General features: G+C 37.0%; 1 protein-coding gene across 2 annotated transcripts in view; it reads left to right on the plus strand.

Moving 5' to 3' along the window:
• The window catches only part of MAP3K15 (mitogen-activated protein kinase kinase kinase 15), an 86,434-nt gene that overhangs the window by 56,637 nt on the left and 10,068 nt on the right, over window positions 1-19,729 (plus strand). For both annotated transcript variants that reach the window (XM_062600803.1, XM_062600794.1), the window contains exons 8-19: window positions 686-798; window positions 1,776-1,935; window positions 2,551-2,701; window positions 3,134-3,241; window positions 4,415-4,464; window positions 6,140-6,235; window positions 7,095-7,182; window positions 10,629-10,762; window positions 11,388-11,515; window positions 13,296-13,426; window positions 13,717-13,822; window positions 16,449-16,606. In XM_062600803.1, the coding sequence (XP_062456787.1) occupies window positions 686-798; window positions 1,776-1,935; window positions 2,551-2,701; window positions 3,134-3,241; window positions 4,415-4,464; window positions 6,140-6,235; window positions 7,095-7,182; window positions 10,629-10,762; window positions 11,388-11,515; window positions 13,296-13,426; window positions 13,717-13,822; window positions 16,449-16,606 (1,423 nt within the window). The remainder of the gene's footprint in view (window positions 1-685; window positions 799-1,775; window positions 1,936-2,550; window positions 2,702-3,133; window positions 3,242-4,414; window positions 4,465-6,139; window positions 6,236-7,094; window positions 7,183-10,628; window positions 10,763-11,387; window positions 11,516-13,295; window positions 13,427-13,716; window positions 13,823-16,448; window positions 16,607-19,729) is intronic.

Below are 19,729 nucleotides of genomic sequence, written 5' to 3' on the forward strand. Positions count from 1 at the left end.
AGTGAATCACAGTTTATTGGAGGAAGTACTCACCTAACATACTGTTCACATATGTGTGTTTGTATAATCATAAAAACTGCTGCTGATTATAGTGATGTAAGTTAGCATTTGGGGTTTGCATGGCAACTGTGAAAATACCCCCCTCTCTCTCTCTCGAGTTTTCCTCAAATCACCTTAACAATACAACATGAATGGGTAGTAGTGAACCTCCAGGATTCAGATGGATCTTTGATTTTGCACTAGCTTGCAGGATGTATTCAGCTTCTGTCACCTGTGTCTTAGTTACGTCTGATGAATGTGAAGTTTTAAAACAAAGGATTTGGAGCCTTTTTATAAAACTCAACCTGAACACTAGTATTTTTTTGGCTTTTCTCATACAAGCAATATAATAAAACTATGTTCTATTGCATTTAAGAGTTAGTTTTGCAATACTTGGTTCCAGCTTGATTTTTGCTAAACTACACAAACTGATAGGACTTAAAATTGTAAGTAAAAAATATTTTGCTCACCATTAGAGGAAAAAAACCCCACTTCATTTCAAATGGCCTTTGCTAAGAGTGCTATTGCTACCAACTAGTTATATAGTCCTTGCAGTAAACTGTTAGCTTAAAATACCTACTAAATCTTTATTTAGCATTTAGTTCTATTTTACAGAGAGATGTTAGCTCTTGACTCTTCTCTGCAGGTATCGCAAAGGTTTTGAACTCCAGTCAACTCTGTACTCTGGAATTAACCTTGCAGTTCTGCTACTTGTTGCAGGGCAACAGTTTGAAAGCTCAATGGAACTGAGGAAAATAGGTGAGTATCCATACACCACTACCAAAAAGTTCCTAATCTCTTTCCCAATTGGGGAAAAAACTAAAAAAGGATAATGTTTAGAGAGATGGGCTGTATGGATAGAAAGGCAGTCCAGGTTTTCTAATGGTAGATCCTGGATGGCAGTCCAAAACAAAGAGATCTTGAAGGAACATTTGTTCATTCTTGCCTTGGGGCAGCTTTCTAGCAAGTAGGTCCACCTAAAGGGCCCAGGAGTGGGAAGGGAACAAGGAAGGACTTCATTCAGCACCATCTGTAAGCTGCCTCTCCAGCACCACTGAGAATATCCCATTGTGTAGCCAGCAGGGGATGAAGGCAGGAGGTGACACAGCATGGCTCAGCTTTCCTCAGTGAAGCCAGGAAAGAGCCCAGGAGGTTTCTGTTGTCCCTGAACTGAAAGATCCCCTGGCAGTATCATATGAAAGGCTCTGCCAGAATGGTTAGTAGTCTACCTAGATTCAGATGTCTTTCATGTAAGTGCTAAATAAAATCCACCACTCCACATGTAGGTCTATAAATAAATCATATGACAGAAATAGATATTCAGTTCTTAGAAGAATAATAGTTGATAATTATATTTGGAATCAAGTCCTGTCTGAAACACACACTTGAACCTCAAAGGTGAAGAATGCAAAGGCAGCTTTAAGCCATTCCAGTGTCCTTACTCTGGTGTGGATTTGCGTAAGCCTCTGACTACTGATCTCTTGCAGCAGATGTAGATCTTGAGGACACAGAGATGCACAGTTTACACTGACAATTTAGGAGGCAGATAGCACAATAGCCTTTTCAGCGTCGTGTGTCGTAGAAGTTCTGGCTGTCTGAAATGTACTGGAGATGTTAGTTGCAACTTTTTTTTTCTTTTTTAAAGCATCAATACTGAATCAAGTCTTAATAGTTGTGGTATGGATTTGGTGTTTTACTGATAGAAAATATATGTATATATTTTTCACGTTTAACAGGTGTACGGTTAAACAGTTTACTGGGAAGAAAAGGAAGCCTAGAAAAAATGAACAGTTACTGGGATGTGGGGCAGTTCTTCAGTGTGAGCATGCTGGCTAATGATGTTGGTAAAGCAGTACAAGCAGCAGAGAAACTTTTTAAGCTGAAGCCTCCAGTATGGTATGTGGTACAAGGCTGTACCTTAAGTTCTCAGCCCTGGGAAATGCGCAAAGCAACTCTGTAGACACTTGGTGACTTGACTGGACCTTTAAGTCTCAGATTTTTGTAATTCTCTGACTTTATACTCCATTCTTATATTTTGGGAAGAAAAGAGGAAGAGGTGTTGGTAGGAAATTAAGTTACCCTTCATTGTTGGTTTTAGATCCCATTGAAGCACACATCTTACAGGAAAGAATTTTGGAAATTAATGATGATTCCTTGTGAAACAGAATTCTTTTCAGAGTATAAATAGCTGCTGCCCAGCCCCCCTATTTGTGGCTGATTATCTTTTTTTTTAATCACCAGGTAACTACTCTTGTAACTATATTCTTTTCCGATAAGATGTTATTCATGAATATCCATGTGAGCTTATCGCTTAAGGTTTTCATTAAACTTGCTGTTCTGTTTAGAAATCTGTAAAAATCTACACAATCATTTTAATTTATAGTAGCTTTTAAAATTGCTGTGGATTGCATTTGCAATGACATTGTTGGATATGTTAGTCAGTAAAGTGCTTTTAGTATCTGGTGAAATTCTGTTTTCTCTCTGTTAATTCACTAATTCAATACATTCTAGGTACTTGAAATCCTTAGTTCAGAATGTGATGTTAATTCAGCATTTCAAGAAACTCACCATAGAACATTCTCCCAGACAAGAAAGATTGACATTCTGGCTAGATATAATTTTTGAGGCAACGAAAGAAACAACTAATGGACTGAGATTTCCAGTAAGATGTTACGCTAAACAAGTTCTGTATGTCTTATGTTTCTGGATAGGATATAACAGGAATTGAAAGACGTTAGATGTAGCAGTTACATGCTTACCTGCCTGCTGTTTCGTTGCGTTAACCAAAACCCTATATTCTGTTAATCTTTATTTATTAATTTTTAAAATTTTTTTTAAACATTTATCCCACCGTCCTAAAGGCATCCTAAAAAATACTTGCACATCTACTGTAACAAATTATGATTATGTAGTTCTGCATATAAGAACACGACCCCTTCCTGCCTTCCCTTGACTTTCAATCACAGTCCCTCGCCCCAAATTATTTGGTCCTTACACTGAGGTTACTTATTATCTGTATCAGAGTATTGTTTTTTATTAAGATACTTATGTGTAAAAGCTGTTGATTTACTAATGGAAGATGTTCTCTTCTCAGGTTTTAGTGATAGAGCCAACTAAAGTCTACCAGCCTGCATATGTATCAATCAACAATGAAGCAGATGAGAGATCTCTGTCTTTGTGGCATGTCTCACCCACTGAAATGGTAAAACTACTGGCATATGCATTTCATATATTTTGTATTTGATTTGTTCTGCCCAAAGTGCCTTTTTCATTTGTAGATTTTGGAGCACTTTACAATTCTTTAAAGTTTGTTACATTTCTGTGAAGCACAAGCGTCAATATCTCAAAAATACTTTTTACAGAAAAAGTAAAAGAAGAGCCTAAGATTAGAACTCAGGTGTTCTTAACCTCTAATTCCGAGCTTATTTCACTTGATGCTGGTTTTTTTTTTTTTTTTTTTTAGAAGTGCTTGGGCTGCGTACCCTTCTCCATTAGATTTGCATGAATTGGAATTCATTAGAATCTTTTATTAAGATGCAGCTCAGAGGTATATAGAAAGTAGAGACTGTGTAATTATTTAAAAGTGAGAGATAATTTCGGCTGCATATTGGAAGAGTTGAAGTCCAGAATGTATTTGGCCAACCCTCGCTAATGTCAGAAAGACATAGTTAGAGGGTAGACTAAAAGTGTAGAGAGGTGAATTGTGGAAAAGAGGCATGTTAGTCAAAACAAGAGAAGACCACATAATTACCACGATCTGTAAACTTTTTTCCCGGTACGCTGTACTACTTCAGTACTAGTGAATGGATGTGTCTGACACAATTTTGCTTTATGGAACAAATCATTTGGGTATATCAATTTTAAATAAGACCCAGGTGTTAGCTGGAGATTTATGAAGGGCTGTGCACAGACTGTCCTTCCTCCAGTGTGCCTCTCCGGGCCTAAACTATTGGCTTAATACATCTTAGGAAGCAGCAGGAAGTTTCTATTCCCTTTGAGCCTGAACAGCTTAGAGAAGTTTGGAGTATAGAGTCTGCTCCATGTTTAATACAAAAAGTTTATGTATTGAGTCAAAACACAATGTTTAGTAAATTGCACTTGGAGCTTTATTCTTCAAATTGGATTTTACGTGAGGAAATACAGCCTTTTCTTCTGCCTTTTTCTAATAAAATTCATTCTTGCTCAGGTGAGTAAAACAGCAATGTATGGCCTTTTCTCACCTACAAAAAAAAAAAAGAAAAAAAAAAGGTAGCTGAAAAAAGAAGAGATTTGACTTATTTTGTTTATTATACATTGATTTTCTTTTCAATAGTAATTCAGGATATACATCTTTGATATAGATCTTGATTGATACAGATCTTTTTGTTCTTTACAGAAGCAGATTCATGAATGGAATTTTACAGCTTCCTCCATTAGGGGAATAAGGTTGGTGTGTCTGAAAACAGTTAAGCCTGGTTTTATGATTGCCTTAAGTGCAAAACCTGAATTCTACCTTAAACCTCTGCTTTGCATGGCCTGTTTTCTGTAAAAGCTTCTTCTCTTCAACTTGACTTGAAACACATTAAAATAAAGTCTTCATGCATGATTAGAGCTGTATGTTTCTAATGGGAGTACTCATCTAAAAAGTGTGTATGTATTCTCTAGATTTTCCTGTTTTCAATTGTGTACCTGCATTTTTTTCATATTTCCTAAACTTCTCAGTTAATGATATCTTAATTCATTCCATTCTACTGACAGCTAGAATTCAGAGAAGGAAATTGAAGTCTCTTTTCTGTGACTGCCTTTTGTATTAAAATGTTTTTAGCTAAAACTTAGTTCACTGGAGAGCTGTTAAATGAGGCATGGACGTATTTTGTGCTAAGAAAAGAATCCTTGAGCTGGAAGGAGATGGCTGGCAAAGCATCTCAAGGATTAGCTTTTAAATAGTTAAAGTAGTTACATTTTGTTACACCTAGATTAATGAAAACTAATGATTAAAAAAAAACCCTAGAACTCCAAATATTAATACCAGTGAAGATCAGAATATCACATGGAAAGAACAGGATTGTTCTGTGGAACAAAATTAGTAGAAAAGAATCATATTTGGTGTAAACAACTGCAAAATACAAAACTACAATTAGGGGCTTGCTTACACATTGTAAGCTGGGCAGCTTTGCTGCCAGAAAAGCCAGGGACAGAGATGCTGCAAACCAGAGGAGCCGTAAGCGCAGGGAACATACCTGGGGGTCCCATCTCCTTGAGTCTGTGAATCACTTCACTGGTGGATCCAGCCTCCCTAGGGACATTAAATGGCTGTTGGCAGGGACCACCTATCTGTATAATAAGCTTAAGTGCTTAAAAAGCCTGTCATCCAAGCACAGCAGCAATTTAGGTACCTAATGAGTTCTGTCAAATCAGAGGATTTCTGCATTACAGTTTTGATCATAGGCATCTAAGTTTTAGGTCCAAAGTTTGTCTTTTCTGAACTTGTATAATCTGTTTAAGCAAATAAGCTCAAAGAAAAAGTACTTTTCTGAATTAGATGAGTAGTAATTGCTCTGAAAGTCTTCAGTTGTGCATTTGGACAGAGATTATCCTGTAACTTCATTATTTGTTTCTAAGAGCAATTTTTCATTTAAATGAATTGAATGTGATATTTTATTCTGCTAGTCCAATGTAATATGAATGAATGTAAGGTTGCTGTTGAAATCTGTGGAGCTGCTGAGCATAACTCAGCAAAACATTTCTAAAACACAAGTTAATTACCTTCAGTCAACATATTGCACAGAAACTAATTGCAGCTTAGAAAGATAACTTTAATTAGAGATAAGAAATTAATTTACTTTGATTCTTAATTACTACTGGGAATTAAAAACTCAGAAGCAAATTTTTTATACTTAATGGCATATTTGTTCTGTGTGACAACTTAAAATTGTCATACTTTTTGAGTTAGCATGCAGTATTTTGAAATATTTTTAATATGAAATCTTTAGTGGTGATCACTCAGTGTTCGTAATTCAAAAAAAAAAAAAAAAAAAAAAAACCACAAAACACTCCTTCCTGCTCCATTCTTTCTCATAGTTGCATCCAAAATAAACTTTTCTCAATGTAATTTTTACAGCATCTCCAAGTTTGATGAGCGATGTTGTTTTCTTTATGTCCATGACAACTCTGATGACTTTCAAATCTACTTTTCTACAGAAAACCAATGTAGTAGGTAAGTTCAGTTTATGTGTGGGTAGTACATGTGAGATCTCTTCCCCAAATACAACTGGTATAGTAAAGATTAAAAGTAGCTATTTTCATTTCATTTCTTTTCCTAATTTAGAAGCAATGAGTTAAATTCAGTGATTTATGAGTCAACGAGAGCAATGTCTCATTACACTTAAATTACTCTTTGTTTCTGATCAGTTTACCTTACAAGTCATTAGATCTGAAAAAAAGAAGAGCTTAGGATAAAGTAGCTTATTCAAAATTGCAATTATCATCTTCTTTTTCTGTCTCTTGGCCATGGCATGTCAGGTTACTGTATTGGTTTAGATTCCCTCATGTAGCTTTTCAGTTGGATTTAGGTAAGAACAACTAGATGTAATGCAAGTTGTAGCTTATATCAGTTCACGGATACCTATTATGGTTAGCACTGTGTGTTTGAATATTCTCTGCAGATGAGCGTGTTGTCTCTAAACCATAAGCATGCCAACTGAATTTCAGGCCGGTATCTTTAAAGACCACATTCTTCTTGGGGATTGGTATTTAACATATAAACCTGCCAAAGTTAAAGTAGGATTGATTTGTTAATATGCCTAATATTTAGGGATGGACTGTAATTTATTTTTCTTGCAATATTTATTATGCATATATTATGCATATATTACATACACTTTTCAATGTGTATTCCATGTTCGTTGTCATACGAAACAGGATGAGCATGGAGAAAGTAAATAATAAAAGAAAAGTATGTCTGAATATGCTAGTCAGTATGTTAGTTTGAAAGTAAAGCCCACTGTGTGAAAAAACTGTTTAATTCCTTTCTGAGGGTATTTTTCTTTGATCCTGTGATATTTATTGTTTTTTAGATTCTGTGGTTTGGTTAAAGAAATTTTGTCTGATGCAGTTGGCAATACTTTGGAACTAGAAGGAGAAACTGATGGTGACGCTCTGGAGGTATGTCAAGGATAAAAGATCTGAAAACTCCAAAACTTCTTTTCTCTTTACCCTGCATTTTTCTTATCAGTATCCTGTAAGGATAACAAAAATAACATTCAAACTTAGCTGTATGTGAAATTTCAAATCTTTGGAAAATATTTGTATACAAGAACTGCTTTCATTTGAAAAAGAGGTTTTTAATGAAGTGAGCCTGTTGCTACTCTGATGTAAACTGTATGAATCCTTAATGAAGTGAGTTACTGATCTTTTGTTAACATAGCAAACAATCCATAAATAAGAATAATCTAATGACACCTAGCTCAGGTGGATGAAAGACGAGATATGAAATAAATTCTGGGAAAAAGCCATTTTGGAAATGTGCTTCAATTTTTCTAGCCAGTGTCTAGAAAAATTTTCTCACGAAAAATTCATTTCATAGAATCATAGAATTGGTAAGGTTGGAAGGGACCTCTGGTGATCATCTAGTCCAACTCTCAAGCGAGTGGCCAGTATGGGGGTTGAACCCACAACCTTGGCATTATTGGCACAAAGCTCTAACCAACTGAGATTTGACAGCCTTACTCTCTCATAAGGATTTCCAGATGTTTAGGATCAGATTAATCCCTTGTATTTTAGGCCATTCATTGGAACATAGACCTGAGTAACCTGGTTGCTGTAGCTTTTCTTTGTAATCAGTACAGACATGGAAGAACCTGGAAAGGATTATTCAGTTTTTATGGGTCCAAGTTAGGTGAGGTGAATGCATGTCTTCATAAGACACACTGTTTTCCTCACAGCCATATCCAGATCTGTAGCACTGAGTACATATTCTGTGTTTCAGTTTGTATTGCACTCTCTAAAGCCATCACAAAAAGTGGGCTGTAATTTTTATTTTTGGTTAGGCAAACTGGGTCAATCCAACTGCTGTTTATAAAACAACTTCTGTGGTTTGAGCTGCCCGTCTTTCTGACTGCCTCCCATTCTAGCAAATCTGTTACAATTCGGAACAACTTCTGGATCTTTAAGTTATATCATTCTGCATATCCTGTAGTTTCCACAATTATTGCCTTGTACTTACTGCCTTAGATCAGGAAATCAAGATGCAGAACGGGCGGTCAATTTGATTTGCTTATAAATGGGCAGAGACATGTAATGTCTTTTGGTACCCTGAGATCTTATTTCGAAAAAGAGGTAACATGGAAAATGCACCTTCTCAATGGATTTGACAAGGACAAGAGAAAGCAGAAATTCTTACCACTAATAAAAAAGCTGTTCCTATTTGGGAAGGAGGAAGATAATCTTGAGCACAGTTTTAGGGGGAGAAAACCTGATTTCGGATCTGACGTCACAACTATTCCATCAGAATTCCTGTGACAGTGCTGTATATTTTGGATTGCAGTATTTTTTGAAAACAACTATAACTTAGGTCTACAACTAACAAGACTTTGGAGTTAGTTTGGTATCAGTCTCAAGTTATTTGTATCTGGATATTGATACTGAAAAAGGTTCTATCACTTTAAGAGTACCTGCTGCACCCGAATAGGATATCCTGGAAATCAGGCTCTACCCTGACCAAGTTCATACAGAAGGTCAGCTTTTGAACACTTGTTTACTTCTACCTTATGACTGAATTGCACATGTAGTGTATCACATATTCAGATTTTGGCAACCAGCAGGGGTTATTCCATCTTTGTTTCTGGGTGTTTGAAAAGAGAGGAAACAAATGTAAAATGGCATTAAGTATAGACAGTCTGTTAAACTGTTTATTAACTAGCACTGAGCTATACATTTCAACAGTTTTGATGTATCGTGGGACCCTGACAAGGGGACGCAGGTTTCTCTACAATAATTACAGAGTTAATTACAGGCTTGGAACTTAGGAGCAAGCAGGGTTGCTGTCAATCTTAAATTCTGCAATGTGGCTGCTGCCTTCTTTCTGCACAGTTTTATGTCATATGATAGTTGTGAAAGCTGGATACGCTACTACCCAAGAACTTGACAAGTTTTACACATGACATTTGGGGAGAATTGTACCTATCACGTAACAAGATTATGTTATCAGCCATGAAATACTGAAACATGAAAAATGAAACTGTATTACAGCTGTGCTAACTCAAATTCGGTACTGATGACCAGAATATGTTGTTAGGATAAACAACAGACTTTTTTTTTTTTTTTTTTTTTTTTTTTTTTTTTTTTTTTTAGCACCTGCCATCTAGCATCTAGTGGTGTGAAACTTAGGATCTTTTCTGAGGTGAAGAGAGAGGGAATTTCAGTGATAAGTGGACAGCACAGTAGCAGAATTGCACTACCAACTGGAGGGGATTTTAAGGAAGTAGATCTCAGAGGTGTTCTTCATGAGGTAGTCTTCTCAGATGAAGCAGAAAAAATGCTTATTGACAAAAATGTCAATACTTAGGGCAATTGTAAAAGTTTTCTTTTTTTGCATAGGGAATTCATGTGAAGCCACAGAGGATAACCTGTAGTTTTTCCACATTGGACGTCTTTATTTTTTTTGTACCGAGAATGACACAAAGGGAGGTCTGTGCATACCTGATCATTGCTGACACTATGAAACTGTCCAATTAATTTCTTAAATCTTTGCAGAAGTGCTTTTACAATACCGTTCATCAGCTCCTTGATTTGAATTTGAATCAAGGGCACTTTGTCTAACCCGTCTAATTGTCTGATTCCATAAGAAATTTGGGTTTGTTTAGTGTCTGGGATGTACTTTGAATCAGCATCATTCATTAATTGGCTTTTTTACTGGTCTTTGTAGCAGGAATGCTCTGTGATGAGCTCACCATATGGGACAAGACCACGAGATGGTGTAAACTGGTGTAGCTTTACTGAGGACACTGAACTGCCAGTGACTTACTCAGCTGGAGAGATGACCCATATGTGTGTTTTACCAGCAGTTAATACAGTCACTTCGTATATTTAATTATTTTGCAGAAGATCAGCATTTTTTTTTGTTTTTTTTGAAAGTTCCTAATGAGAAAATGTGAGAAACAAATTTTGCTACTGTTAAGCTCAAAAGAAAGTACAGAATCTGAAAATAATGCCATCCATTGTATTAAGAATGTCAATTTGTAATCTCTAACAGTTCCTGACAGAGTTTTCATAATATATAAACATATGGAACATAATCTAGCATTTTTAAATCTGTAATATAGTAAACTGTCAGGAACTGTTAGAGATTACATCTGAATGTCTTCTTTCACCAACACTGTTTCACTGAATTTGTTTTAATGCTGTGATCCTTGTTTGGGCAGTGCATTTGGAAGCTGGTTAAGAAAGACAGTTTTGTAAAGCAAATAACATGGACTTTTTAGAAGTTATAAAGTGTACCAGGTTGGTGTGTAACCTATTAAGTAGCCTATGAAACTGTTAAAGGTTTTTGTAATCTCAAATGTGAGCACTAACAATTTGTGTACTACTTTGTTTGTCTTCTCTTTCTGCAGTATGAATATGATTATGATGAGAATGGTGACAGGGTTGTTCTAGGAAAAGGTACTTATGGGATAGTTTACGCTGGAAGAGACCTTAGCAATCAGGTCCGAATAGCCATCAAAGAAATACCTGAGAGAGACAGCAGGTAAGACCTAGTTCATTGTTAAATTTACATTGCTAATGAAAATACTGAAAGCTTGGTGGTTCTTAAAAGGTATTTCCCTGCAGCTGGTTTTTAATACCACAGTATACTAATGACCAAATATTATTTCTTCATGGTATTCAAGAGTCCTTTCTGAGAATAAGGACTTTTTATTGCTCAAAAAAGAGTTCATATATATATATAAAGATGTGTGTGTGTATATATAAAAAATTTTCTGATATTCTAAACTAAGAAATACTTTGTTTTGCAAGTTGCGGTTGTATCTTATTTGTACATTTTTGGGGGACACTGGGGAGAGGAGTGGGAGATAAAGAGTTCCCAAAGACAGTATTGCATAATGATGCAGAAAAGATAGATGTTCTATAAAAATACGTTCTCTGAGGGCACATTTATCCTTGTGGGTTCCTCTTGGCTCTGACTCTAGCTTTTCTGAGTAGGCAGCTAGTCACACTGCATTGTGAAGGTTGTGGATAAAATATTTGCTGAGAATTGGAACAAAATCCCCGAAATACATTCTGTTTGTAAACTAGCATTTAAGTGTAATCTTAGCCTTTTCCTGCATCATCAGCTACTCCTCAATTCTTCTTCTTTTTTTCCCCCCTAATAGGTATTCTCAACCTCTTCATGAAGAGATAGCACTACATAAATATTTAAAGCATCGGAACATTGTCCAGTATCTTGGATCTGTTTCAGAAAATGGATACATTAAGATTTTTATGGAGCAGGTACCAGGAGGTTTGTATCATTTTGAGCTTTTGTCTCTCAAATGATTCAAAAGCAGTTTGGACCCTAAATGTAGTGAAAACCAATAGATGTGCACTAAATGTGTTTGTGCACTATATCTGGCTTTTCTGTTGAGAAGTTACCTACAAGTAGTGTTCCCCTCATGTAAAGAATAGATTTGAAAAGCAGTGTTCCCAGGACCCCGTGCCTGTAATAATTGCAAGCCTAGAGAAAAATCAGTGATTTTTAGATTAGCGTTAGGATGTTTTGATGTCAAATACTCATGTGTCAATTAAAATAGTGGGAGTTGAAGCTGTGTGGTCCCTTTAGCCTGAGCAGCTGGATAATAACTGGAGCTCTTAGGGTAAACTGTTGAGAGGTAAAATTGATGGAGCAAGCTGAATATTACCTTGTAATATTGTCACAAAGGTGACACATGCACTGCTGTTTCTTAGGCAAATTAGAGAGAAATGGGAAGTGCTTTCCTTGCTCATAATTTCCAGTTTTGCTACATGAGCTTTCCATATGTTTTAAGATGTGAAGTCTATTTCCTCTGTAGACTGCACTCCTACCTCCCTTCTGCTATTTACTGTTCAGTGTCAAGTATGATGTTTCAGCATAAGCGTTAAATCCCTGTAAGAATGTAATTTGAAAAAAAAAAAAAGGAAAAGGAAAAAAGGTAAAACAAAGTTCAGGCTTTCTGTCAAAGATTCAGACATGAACATTCAAAGTGTAGTTAAATATAACTAGGACATTCAAGGTAGGAAAGTTCTTTCTTTTTTGTGCTTCCATGACCTCCTCACCTAAAAGCCACAACTTCTGAGTGTGGACACTGTGACTTGGATGATGCATGCTAATGTAAGGAATTTATGCCAACACTTGTTCTCCTGCTGTTGTCAAGATGATCAGCTGTTGTTGTTTTCCTGTTTTTTTTTTTTTTTTTTTCTATTCATATACTATTCATATACGCATATTAGTGTGTGCTGTGGTTACTGGTTGAGGACAGGATATTATTGAACTAGTTCAGGTATTTATTCGTAAACCAGTTGTTCTGATTATTAAAGATTCTTTGAGGAAACTTCAGTTTAAGAAACTGTTGATGTGGGCTGAAAATCCCTTTGACTGAATTTGTCTGGCATTAAATGTACTCACTACATTTAGTTTCATATGGGCAGAAAATGCCATACTCTCTTTATTTTGCCTCATGATTTAAATATTTGTGTTATTAAAAAAACAATTAGATTTGTTACAAGTAGCGGAAGTGTGGATTACCGATCTCCCAATCCATAACTTGGTTTCTTTCAGGACTGCTCTTTCCTTTATCACTAGATGTTTCCAAAAGTTAATTCCACCTTTGCAAGTCAGAGGAAAAGACTGTTTTGGTTTGTTGCCGGAGTATATCAGCTTCTCTTCACCTATGGTTCACAGATTATAGTATGTAACATAAAACGGTGTTAACTACCATGACCTTTATTTCATTAAAGGCCAAATGGTAGCTAGTCTGTGTCAGCAGTCATTGGACTGATGTGAGGGAGGTGCATCTAGCCCTCATGCCCCAGGGGCTTCTTCACATCATGGAGGTGGAAGCTGAGCTGGCAAGAACGAAAGAACCAGTCAAGAGCAGCAATAAATGACTTGCTCTGAGAGAACTTGGAAAAACTTTGCTTAACTGTAGGTACTACATTTCTCTTGCATGCTAGGATATGGCGCAAAACTCTGATTCAGCCTTAAATGTTTCATATTAATCTTGAGATTTTGCTGTCTTGACACACTTTCTTCTTAACCAATTCAGGCAGCCTCTCAGCTCTCCTAAGATCTAAGTGGGGTCCAATGAAAGAACCCACTATAAAATTTTACACCAAGCAGATTCTGGAAGGGCTTAAGTATCTGCATGAGAACCAGATTGTGCACAGAGATATAAAGGTAAATTCTCCTCCACTGTGTCTTGTATGGTTTGTTTTTGATTGTGTTTATTTCAGTTAATTTTATTTTAACCTCAAACAGAACTTTCAGTAGGACTTCACAGAAGCTTAAAATAAAAGTAAGATAGAATAAAACAATCCTTTCCCCTCCTGCTCCTAGAAATTTCCTTTGAGGAGAGGTAAATTATAAAAATAACTTGAAGGAGTATTGAGATTTGAAATCTATTTGTATTCATCTGCCTTTTTTTCTTTCCCTCACCTCTCTCTGTCTTTCTTATATCCAATCCCTAGGGCGATAATGTTTTGGTGAACACCTATAGTGGTGTGGTGAAGATTTCTGATTTTGGTACTTCCAAGCGGCTGGCAGGAATCAATCCATGCACTGAAACGTTTACAGGTAAGAGTAATTGAGCGGAGTTTGTACCAGTGTTCTTAATATGGGTTCTTCTTGGCATCCAGGACTGGAATGGTAATAGAGTTGGAGCCAAGAGGTTTATTGGGTTTGTGAGGGAAATGGGATCAGGTATATCTATTTTTAGGGGAAAGTGAACAAGAGTGTGGTCACCATAAACACAGGCTTGCTATCTTCCTTATTTCCTACAAAGAAAAATAACTTATTTCTAAGTTGTAATAAGAGAGTGGTAGGAATTTATGTGGAAAAAAATATATTGTAGTGCTTGAAATATTAAGACTGTTCATGGATTTCCTTTGCTCGGGTGGATTGTTAACTATTTCAGTATATGACTGAGTATCAGTGATTCCAGAATGACCAGCTTTTGTTTTATTTTTTACTTTCTTTTTGTTTATCAGTATTATAAAGAATATTGCAGTCAGATTGTTACAGGCAAACTGACCACCCCAGGACTCTTCAAAGGCATCCAGATTCATCTGTTGACAGCCAACTATAAGTCTTAAGCAGGGTCTTACTTTGTCAACATGCATAGCTTTTGGAGTTTCAATAGATTTATTTCTTTACGTTTGTTTTTGCCAGCCTTGGATATTAAAATTCCCAAGCACAAGAAGAATACTTCAAGGAATTGCAATTTATGTCTTCCTGTCTATTTATCGTCATCTTACAATGAAGTGATCTTTTCTATGACCTTGAATACTTTTGTGTAAACTTCAGATTTTTTAAAAAAATGTTTTGATCTTGTTATCTAATATGTACAAAAATAGCTTTTCAGAGTATCTCTTTCACTCTTCCACACACCACACCACACACACCACCTCAACGTCTGTTTGACTTTTCACAGTCCTCTGTCACTAGTGCGCAATACCGATATGTTTTGGGGAGGGAAGTGTTCTTTAGTGGCATTGTCACAACTACCTTATTTTTTTTACAACAAGGCTTTTTCCTTTGTAAAAATATATTGATTATCCTGTTAGGATATTAAATGTTTCAAAAAAGCCTTAAAGTGAGTAACTACTTGGACATATGGCTCATAGATTCTGTGTGGATTTTTAGCTTATTTGCATCATGTGGTTTTGTAAACATACTTTGCAATGGATTCAGGTAGGATTATTTACAGTCACAGTCATTACAGGTATCTCTTGCAGATGAAAAGAAGTTGCATGTGTGTTCCTATCTCATTCAAAGTCCATGAATTTTTTCCATTGTGGGGTTTTGTTTTTCTTTTGCTACTACTAAATCCATATTAAGATTAAATCTTAGTGATTTAATTGTGAGCCTTCAACAGGCTCTATTTCCTGAGTTTACTTCACTAGGAGCAGTTAGCTTCATCTGGGATGTTGAGGAAAAGTGATCCTGAGAACCAGACTATCTGAAAAGAAAACCAAATGAGCCTACACTGAAACAGAGTCCTGTGAACTGCCACTTCCCCCCCCCCCAAAAAAAAAAAAAAAAGTGATTATCAAATATCAAAAAATGCATACAGTTATCATGCTAAAAATATCTATCTTATAGTTTGTATCTCCCAATGAATGAAATTAAATCTTAATTTATGACTGATGAGGGACTGACAAAAACGTGTTATAAAAACCAAGCATGCTTGCCCCTTCTGTTTGTCCTGTTCTTTCAGGCTTGTCACGTATCTTGCAGCTGTTTTACCAGAGGCATTTCACACCTTTTGGTTAGGTCCCCAAATCAAGTCTTCTAATGCTTGAGTAGACATATTTCTGCATGGCCTGCTTGACTGCAGGGGAGCTGTGTTTTCATTTAGTCTTAGTGATGCTCTGATACTGGGGTATGATACGATGTTATGACAGTAATCAAAAACGTGGCAAAAGTATTTTCTGAACACATTAGCATCTGCTCTTAAGAGAGCAAGTACCAGAACATGACTTCTCGAGAGCAAAACAGTATTTACAAAACAATGATAATTTGACCCATACATATTCCTAATTTAATGGAAAAATAACTTTTTTCCCACTTCTAACACTTCTCCACAAAGCCCATTTGGCTTTGCATACTTTCTACTCTGCTTCTGTTATCCCTTTGTAATCTGAAACCATATTTTCTTCCCACAAACTTTACTTCTTTTTTTTCCAGACTTCTGCTCTTTAGCACTAGCTGTCTTATTCATCAATATCCCTTCTTCCATCCCTTCCATCTTTATAACCAGGCTTTTTTCTCTCTGCTTGAGCTCCTCACCCTGCTGTTACTGATACTGTCCTGTACCCATGTTCTCATCATAGGGATGAACACATGAAAAATTATTCTCGTGAAGAAAATCCACATTTTGTTGTTTTTTATCATCTCTTACATACAAATCATTACAACTCGGGGTCTGCAAAATTTTTTTTGGCATAATTATATTGTGGTGAAGCTTTAGGTTTATGTGGTGAATATATTTTCTGCAGTTTGAAAGCTCTTATTAGAAAAAAGGTGCTTTATAGATAAGATGTCAAAACATAACTTTCTGGCTAGTTTCAGTGCTGAAAATGGAAATCAAATCTATTGTTCATAAAGGTTGTATCTGAAAATAGAGTTGCTTAGAGGTGCATTACTTCTCTTTAATTACAGTGAAAAATGTAAATTTGACTATTGTTTTTGTCATGACTAGGCACCTTGCAGTACATGGCTCCAGAAATTATTGATAAAGGACCGCGTGGATATGGTGCACCAGCTGACGTCTGGTCACTAGGTTGTACCATCATTGAAATGGCAACAGGCAAACCTCCTTTTCATGAACTAGGGGAGCCTCAAGCAGCAATGTTTAAAGTAAGCATAACTTACTTGCATTTGAATTTTGAAATACTAACTTAATTTTTTTTAATATTAATTTAATTGGTCATTGCCTTTCATTACATGGGTTGTTCTGCACACAGCCACAGTCTGGCCTGTGTTCTTGAAGCTGACTGAATGATCCTTCTCTGCTCAAGTTGTCTTGCTCTTAGGTGGTAGTAATTCATTTTTCGGTTGGAAGTAGATCATGACTCAGCTTAGCACCCTGAAGTGGTGGGGATTCAAGAAAACTAATGTTCTCAACCCTCTCACGTTTTTCTAGTTTCCAGTGATGACATCCAAGTTCTTTCTGCTACTTTAAATCTTTTAAAAAAGCTTCACTGCCAGAGGGAAGCTTTGTCTTACCTTTCAGAGGTCCAGTCTTTGCAAGATGGTAGGAAGCAGTGGTGGAAGAAGGGCCTAATTTTCCTGGATTTTTGGTATGGACCTCTGGAGCTCTGTATTTCACATCCTAAGTCTTCTGGATCAAAGTTACCTCCTTGGGATCAACTGTTGATTCCGCTACATTGTTTGTCTTAGTGTATCTGTTTTCGAATACTCAAATTAACACTGGAGGAGGGAATGCTTTGGATAATTTTGAAAATAAATTATATTTGAAAAAAGTTACTTCTAATCCTAAAACTCCTAGTAATGTGAAAGCTATGATTTGGTAATATGTATCAAGAATGAAGTTTTTTTGTTTTGATTCTTGCACTGGTTTGCAGTTGGCCCTTTAGCAAAACACTTAATTTTCACTTCAGATTCCTCATTCTTCAATATGGAAAATATCCCCATAATCAAGTAAACTGCAGTTTAAACTATGAATATTGCTAAATGTTTTGTCTTGTGGAAAGTCACCTTGTGAGCATTAGTATAATTGTTAATGGCCCTATGGTAATAAAATCTGATTTCATCAATAACTACAGTAGGCTGGGCTTCAATTCAGCCTGGCATGTAACACCATGTTACAGCTTAGGCTGAGTTCTCCCATGCAGCAGAGCTAAAAGGCAAAGAAAGGGATGCTTATGGGTTTTGATTTAGTTGTTCTGACAGTGTAACATGACGTTTTGGTGCTGTTGGCTTGTGACACTACCTCAAAGGAAGCTGCTTGAGAGAATGTGGTGTAGTTCACTAAAGTGTTGCTGATGGAGCTATGGGAAGAGAGAGTCGTTACATGTTGCTGTAAATGCCAGATTTGGTTCTGTCAGCAGATGCCTTGTCGTGTTGCATCTGGCACTTAGTTAAACTGCTTGGTGAAGGGACGTTCTCGTTTTTCAGCACATTTTATTGAACTTTCAGCAAGTCCAGGTTCAGTTGTTGGTGCTTGATGAGATCTGCCCAGACTGAGGAGCTAGATGCAGGCAGGATAGTCCATATCCTTAGGTCCTGTCCATAAGTATCTCTTGGCCATGGAGCTGTCTTCCAAAAATTTCAGAACTGGTATTTTTTAAAATGTATTTCCTACCCTTCTTTCTTGAAGGCTGTGGCAGGGTTTTTAGTAGTTTTACTGCAGATGGTATTGTTATGCTACAGTCAAGCATTTGCTTTTGTTTTCTGTTTCTTGACTCTGCTGAGAAACTGCTTGGAGCTGCCTCTTGCTAGGCACCATAAACTTCGCAGTTTCTTTTTGCTGCGTAATAGAAGCAAGCAAGTAGAAGCCAGATTTGCAGCCAGGTATGAAGCAGGCTGACTGGACAGGCATGTACAAACAGCAGAGGCCTGGAAAAGCTGGGATATTGAACTTTTGGGGTCCCCACTTCCAGATACGTACACGCTAGCATGCACAAGGCAAGTCAGGAGAAGGAAGGGCCAAGTTTGGCTATGTCGTTGGCAATATGGAAATTGCAAATTACCGAAGAGTTGGACCAGATAGAGAAAAGGGGACAAAGAAAATCTCAAATTGGAAATAATTCTTGGCTGATGGCATGTTTTCTGGTATTTCATCTATGAGCATATGTGTGCATCTGGTTCTGTGTAAAAGGAGTGGGAACAAATGACATTCAGTGGAGACAAAGCGTTGCCACAGGATTTCAGGATGCTTGCTACAAAGATTATTCCTGTTGAGCCACAGAGATAAAGATGAGATTTGGAGAAATGTATTCACAGTTACTGGACTTGGCTTGAACAATCCTAGGTTTTGTTTAGCTGCTGAAGATTATAACCTGGCACCAGTGTGCTGTCAGCTGGTGACACAACCCCAGTTGAAGCTGGCCTCATGAGTCTGTCCCTGGAGTGGATGAACAGGACAGGACCCACCACATGGCATGTCAACAGGAGTTGTTAGAGCTGACGAAGAGCTGGCTGCCTCGGTCTGGGCTCTGAAGCAAAAGCCCTGTTGGGCTGACTTTATGAAGTGGTACAACTACGTACTCCATTATAAGGCACTATCCAAAATGTGCGTGGGATTTTACAAATCAAATAAAGAAGCTCCATCGGACAAACACAATGTATAGATGTTAGGTGACCTGCCCAGTCATATATGGATTTATTTGCAGAGGTTAGCAAGTTGCATGTATGTAAAAATGTTACCTGCAGTCTCTGACTCGGCAGGAAGTACTGAGTTTTGAATGTTGTTAGAGTCATGGTGCAGAAGGACTTAATGCATCAGCATTTCAGAGTCTGCGCTGTCATTCAAATGCAAGCACGGCTGTTCAGCATTTTTTACTTCAGCCTGCACTGAGAGTAGATTTTATAGATCTCAAAAAGCTAAACCACTGTTGTAAATGCATAATGATGCCACAGTGTTTTAATGCAATTCTCTATTTTAGCAAGCTGCTGGCACAATGCTCAGCTATCTCTCTTGTGGCCACTGTCTTTTGAAGGCCTTCCTGCTTTTTCTCTAGAGCCTGATTTATTTAAAGATATGTGTACATAAAGGTATTGCAACTACAAGGCATAATTTTGCCAGATACATGCTATCCAGTGCACTCGTTACATAACTCTTTTTTCGAAACATTCATGCCAGCTTTGTACGAATTAGTAAGACGGCCATGAAGGAGCTGGAGAAATCACTAGGGAGCAACCTGGAGAAACAAACCATTACTGACTTAAGGTGCAAGTGTTGAGGTGGGGGTGGGGGTATGTCCTGTTAACCCTTTGGGCATCATGTAATTTCCAGTT

The sequence above is a fragment of the Rhea pennata genome, chromosome 1 (assembly GCF_028389875.1).
Source record: "Rhea pennata isolate bPtePen1 chromosome 1, bPtePen1.pri, whole genome shotgun sequence".
Classification (NCBI taxonomy): Eukaryota; Metazoa; Chordata; class Aves; order Rheiformes; family Rheidae; genus Rhea; species Rhea pennata.